We start from the raw sequence: 6,033 nt of genomic DNA on the forward strand, positions 1-6,033 counted from the left end.
TCCCACGCTTCCGTCCCACGCTTCCGTCCCACGCTTCCGTCCCACGCCTTTTCACTGGAGTGCGCATTCGCCAAACGTTGGACATCAGCCGTGACCGCGTGCGCTCCAGCAACGCCTGGGAGTCACCGTCGCGAATGCTCTCATGCCATTCCCGCACGCGTCCACCAGGGTGCGCATACGCCTAAACTTTGCAATCGCCTTCTGTCCATATCAGTATGAGAGTCATATGGTAAACCACAATATCAATGTGTTTAGACGTGCTCACGGATTATGCACCAAAAATCCGGTCCAGATAAGATGATGTTTCACTGTGATATAACATTTTGAATGATATAGGGTGCGCACTTGATTCAAAAGTAAAAAAGCAATACCAATGTGTCTATAAGTGCTGAGTAATGACGCACCAAAAATCTGGTACAGATCGGATGATATATCACTGCGGTATAACAGTTTGAATAATCTAGGGGTCCTACTTGAGTCAAATAATAAACAACAATACCAATGTGTCAGGAAATGCTCACAGATGACGCAACAAAAATCTGGTGCAGATCGGATGATGTATCACTGAGATATAACTGTAGGAAGAATGTAGGTGGCGCTGTAGAGCCTATTGGCCACTTATCATGGATACCTCTTCAAGGGGTGGATAACGATTGATCATAGTGATTTTGCTACACCTCGGCTCAAATCTGTGTATTTTAGAGCCAAACGTACTGCAATGGCGTCACTTTTTGATTCGCCACACCCACATCCTCCAGCTAAAACTGTTTGTACTTTAAATCAAGTCAGACCATCTTATCTGTCTTCTAACACAGGATCATCATGATTAGGTCAATGGTGTCAAATAGGGAGCATTCCAATTTTAAAAAAGACTTCCTGTTCCAAGGGGGCGGGGCTTTGATTACGTCAAAATATGACCAAAGTGGATCGTCGGGCATCCAACAGGGATGAGTCATGCCAAATTTGGTGCTGTTTGGTCTTTCAATGTGAAAGTTACAGTGTTTTTAAAGTTATGACGTGAAGCGCAAGTTTGAGGCCTGGCCACGCCCCTTTAACACATAGGAGAATGAAAGCTTTTACTAACTTTTATTCCAGAACGTGTTAAGGGCACATTAACCAAGTTTGAAGTCAATCGCTCAAAATGCCTAGTAGGAGTTTGTTAAAATGCACCATTAGAAACGCACAAAATTGAACTTTGGACCCAAAATGGACGACTTCCTGTTGAGTTTGGACCAAGGCTCCAAGAGACTTTTTCACAGGTCCTGAGAAGATACAGATGTTCACCAAGTTTCAGAATTATTATTATTTGTAAAAGAAAGAAATCCTGATTTCTTCAGTGTTTCAGATTTCTGTGTCTGAATGTTGACTCCAGCCCAGTTTAAAACAAAGCTGAACTGTAATCCTGATTTTCTTGTTGTTCCTTTTATGAAGACGGAATAAGCCACGCATGCTACTGGTATAACACTGAACTTCACTAAAAACCCATCCATCCATCCATTTTCTTCCGCTTAAACGGGGTCGGGTCGCGGGGGTAGCAGCCTAAGTAGGGAGGCCCAGACTTCCCTCTCCCCAGCCACTTGGGCCAGCTCTTCCGGGGGAATCCCGAGGCGTTCCCAGGCCAGCCGAGAAACATAGTCCCTCCAGCGTGTCCTGGGTCTTCCTCTGGGCCTCCTTCCGGTGGGACGTGTGCAGAACACCTCACCAGGGAGGCGTCCAGAAGGAATCCTAAACAGATGCCCAAGCCACCTCAACTGGCTCCTCTCGACGTGGAGAAGCAGCGGCTCTACTCCGAGTCCCTCCCGGATGATCGAGCTTCTCACCCTGTCTCTAAGGGAGAGCCCAGACACCCTGCGGAGAAAACTCATTTCGGCCGCTTGTATCCGAGATCTCATTCTTTCGGTCACAACCCAAAGCTCGTGACCATAGATGAGGGTGGGAACGTAGATCGATCGGTAAGTTGAGAGCTTCGCCTTTTGACTCAGCTCTCTCTTCACCACGACAGACCTGTACAGCGCCCGCTTCACTTCAGACGCTGCACCTATCCGCCTATCGATCTCACGCTCCATTTTTCCCTCATTCGTGAACAAGACCCCAAGATACTTGAACTCCTCAACTTGGGGTAGGACCTCCTCCCTGACCCGGAGAGGGCACTCTACCCTTTTCCGGCTCAAGACCATGGCCTCGGATTTGGAGAAACTGATCTTCATCCCGGCCGCATCGCATTCGGCTGCGAACCGCTCCAGCGAAAGCTGTAGATCACGATCTGATGAAGCCAATAAGACCACATCATCTGCAAAAAGCAGAGACGCAATCCTAAGGCCACCAAAACGGATCCCCTCAACACCTTGGCTGCGCCTAGAAATTCTGTCCATAAAAGTTATGAACAGAATCGGTGACAAAGGGCAACCTTGGCGGAGTCCAACTCTCACTGGGAACAAGCCCGACTTACTGCCGGCGATGCGGACCAGGCAGGAACCTATCAGCCCGTATCAAAGGGCCCGGTACCCCATACTCCCAGAGTACCCCCCACAGGGCCCCCTGAGGGACGCGGTCGAACGCCTTCTCCAAGTCCACAAAGCACATGTAGAATGGATGGGCAAACTCCCACGCACCCTCCAGGACCCTGCTGAGAGTGTAGAGCTGGTCCAGTGTTCCACGGCCAGGACGAAAACTGCACTGTTCCTCCTGAATCCGAGGTTCGACTATCCGACGGACCCTCCTCTCCAGAACCCCCGAATAGACTTTACCAGGGAGGCTTAAGAGCGTGATTCCCCTGTAGTTGGAACACACTCTACGGTCCCCCCTTTTTGAATAGGGGGACCACCACCACGGACTGCCAATCCAGGGGAACTTCCCCCGATGTCCACGTAATATTGCAGAGTCGCGTAAGCCAACACAACCCTACAACATCCAGAGCCTTAAGGAACTCTGGGCGAATCTCATCCACCCCTGGGGCCCGGTGGGATTGAGGAGGTCTTCAAAGTATTCCGCCCACCGACCCACATCCCGAGTTGAGGTCAGCAGCACACCACTCCCACTATAAACAGTGTTGGTGGCGTACCGCTTTCCCCCCCCTGAGACGCCGGATGGTGGACCAGAATCGTCTCGAAGCCGTGCGGAAGTCGTTCTCCATGGCCTCTCCGAACTCCTCCCATGCCCGAGTTTTTGCCTCAGCAACCACCCGAGCCGCATGTCGCTTGGACTGCCGGTACCCATCAGCTGCTTCCGGGGTCCCACAGGCCAAAAAGGCCGGATAGGACTCCTTCTTCAGCCTGACAGCATCCCTCACCGACGGTGTCCACCATCGGGTTCGAGGGTTGCCGCCGCGACAGGCACCGACAACCTTGCAGCCGCATCTCTGGTAAGCCGCCTCGACAATAGAGGCACGAAACGTGGTCCACTCAGACTCAATGTCCCCCACCTCCCTCGGAACATGTTCGAAGTTCTCCCAGAGGTGGGAGTTGAAACTCCGTCTCACAGGAGACTCTGCCAGACGTTCCCAGCTAACCCTCACAATACGTTTGGGTCTGCCAGGTCTGACCGGCATCCTCCCCCACCATCGCAGCCAACTCACCACCAGGTAGTGATCACTTGACAGTTCCGCCCCTCTCTTCACCCGAGTGTCCAAGACATGTGGCCGCAGATCAGATGAGACGATGACAAAGTTGATCATCGAACTGCGGCCTAGGGTGTCCTGGTGCCAAGAGCACATATGGACACCGTTATGCTTGAACAAGGTGTTCGTTATTGACAATCCATGACGAGCACAGAAGTCCAACAACAGAACACCACTCTGGTTCAGATCAGGGGGGCCGTTCCTCCCAACCACACCCCTCCAGGTCTCACTGTCATTGCCCACATGAGCATTGAAGTCCCCCAGCAGAACAAGGGAGTCCCCAGAAGGTGCACTTTCCAGTGCCCCCTCCAAGGACTCCAGAAAGGGTGGATAATCTGAACTGCCGTTTGGTGCATAAGCACAAACGACAGTCAGAACCCGTCCCCCCACACGTATTGCGGAGGGAGGCCACCCTCTCGTTCACTGGGGTGAACCCCAATACACAGGCACCAAGTTGGGGGGCAATAAGTACGCCCACGCCTGCTCGGCACCTCTCACCAGGGGCAACTCCAGAGTGGAAGAGTGTCCAGCCCCTCTCAAGGAAACTGGTTCCAGAGCCCGAGCCATGCGTAGAGGTGAGTCCGACTATTTCTAGCCGGAACCTCTCAGCCTCACACACCAGCTCAGGCTCCTTCCCCACCAGTGAGGTGACATTCCACGTCCCAATAGCCAGCTTCTGTAGCCGAGGATCAGACCGCCAGGGTCCCTGCCCTCGGCCACCACCCATCCCACATTGCACCCGACCCCTTTGGCCCCTCCCACAGGTGGTGAGCCCATGGGAAGGGCGACCCACGTCTCCTCTTCGGGCTGTGCCTGGTCGAGCTCCATGGGTAAAAGCCCGGCCACCAGGCGCTCGCCCGCGTGCCCCACCTCCAGGCCTGGGTCCAGAGTGGGGCCCCGATGACCCACGTCAGGGCAAGGGAACATTAGGTCCATTTATTTGTCTCATCATCGGGGTCTTTGGGCTGCACTTTGTCTGGTCCCTCACTTAGGACCTGTCTGCCATGGGTGACCCTACTAGGGGCATAAAGCCCCTGACAGCATAGCTCCTAGGATCATTGGGACACTCAAACCCCTCCACCACGGTATGGTGGCAGCCCAGGGAGTGGACTACTAAAAACTAAAACTAAAAACCAGCGTGTGAAAATTAGCTCTTGCTTCTGAACTGTGATTCAGTGGAATCCAACAGAAACTAATGAAACTGTCCTGGACAGAAACGGCCTTGCTCTAAGTGCATTGGTCTGTAGGTACTGATGTCAAGAAGACACAGCTGAAGAGTTTCACGTTTCTTCTGTTGCCTTTCTTAACATGTTGCTTGATGTAATAATGTATCATGTCTTGTGGGAAGTGAAACGGTTGGACGTTGGTTTTCTTTGAGCGTTTTCCTGTAAGCTCTGAATAAATGACTGGGAGAGGACGCAGTGAGATCAAGAAGTGGTCTTTTGGAGTTCCTCTGGGATCTGGGAGGACTTGGTGAACCTTTCCTGTTGTGGGACTGAATCAGAATCTGAAGGTTCACTGCTTCTGTCCATCAAGTCAGAACCCATTAAAGATGTAAAACATCTACTTTTTGTTAGTCTGTACAACTTATTTTAGTAAAAAGATGGGTTTTAGAGCATTTCAAGCAGCATCAGGTTCAAGTTAAAATAAAATCATACGGAATGGTTCTGTTGATGAATGTCTGAATTACAGACGTTGGACTGAATGTTTCGTTTTAAACACAGTTATCCTTTTTCCTCTGAACGTTTTCATGGGTAAATGAAGTGATGGTTGACGTGTCCGCTGCGTGTGTTTGCTGCCTGCAGGATCAGGCTTTAGGAGAGCTGGAGAAGAACAGCGATAAGCTTCAGCAGGGGACATCGTCGTCCGACAGCAGCCAGCCTGCTCACCTCCACCAGCTGCTGTGCTCCCTCCAGAAACAGCTGCTGGCTTACTGCCACATCGGTTCTATCACTGAGGTACTGTCCGTCCCAGTGTCCATCATTTCTGTGCTTCCACCTAACTGACATCTGAGATCAGAACGTCCGCTTTAGACAAAAAAATAGGTTTGTCCCAGAATTGAGTGTTGGAAAGTCCAGACACATAAAAGTCATGACTTTTTTCTTCTTCTCAGAATTCCAGCAGCGTGGCTCTGCTTCACAAACACCTGCAGCTGCTGCTGCCTCATGCCACCGATATCTTCTTCCGCTCAGCTGCTCTGATCAAGGAGAGCTGCAACGAAAGCATCCGAGAGAAGCTGCAAGGTAGAGACGAGCTCTTTCTGCGGCCTGATGCTTTAACTAGCGCTGTAACAGTATGCCCAACTCGTTGGTTTACCGCGGTATGAGGGTCACAGTTTGGTTCTGCACACCAGAGAGTCAGAGTCAGAGTTTCTTTATTGTCATTCGCACCTCATGTGGTACATGTGGTGGAGCGAA

General features: G+C 51.4%; 1 protein-coding gene across 1 annotated transcript in view; it reads left to right on the forward strand.

Moving 5' to 3' along the window:
- Positions 1 to 6,033, forward strand: part of LOC119427515 (probable E3 ubiquitin-protein ligase HERC1) — a gene marked incomplete at its 5' end in the record, with an annotated part of 106,360 nt that overhangs the window by 76,879 nt on the left and 23,448 nt on the right. The window contains 2 exon segments of the mRNA XM_037695147.1: positions 5,422 to 5,574; positions 5,730 to 5,859. Coding sequence (XP_037551075.1) covers positions 5,422 to 5,574; positions 5,730 to 5,859 — 283 coding nt within the window.

This window comes from Nematolebias whitei, chromosome 2 (genome assembly GCF_014905685.2).
Source record: "Nematolebias whitei isolate Nwh7 chromosome 2, NemWhi1, whole genome shotgun sequence".
Classification (NCBI taxonomy): Eukaryota; Metazoa; Chordata; class Actinopteri; order Cyprinodontiformes; family Rivulidae; genus Nematolebias; species Nematolebias whitei.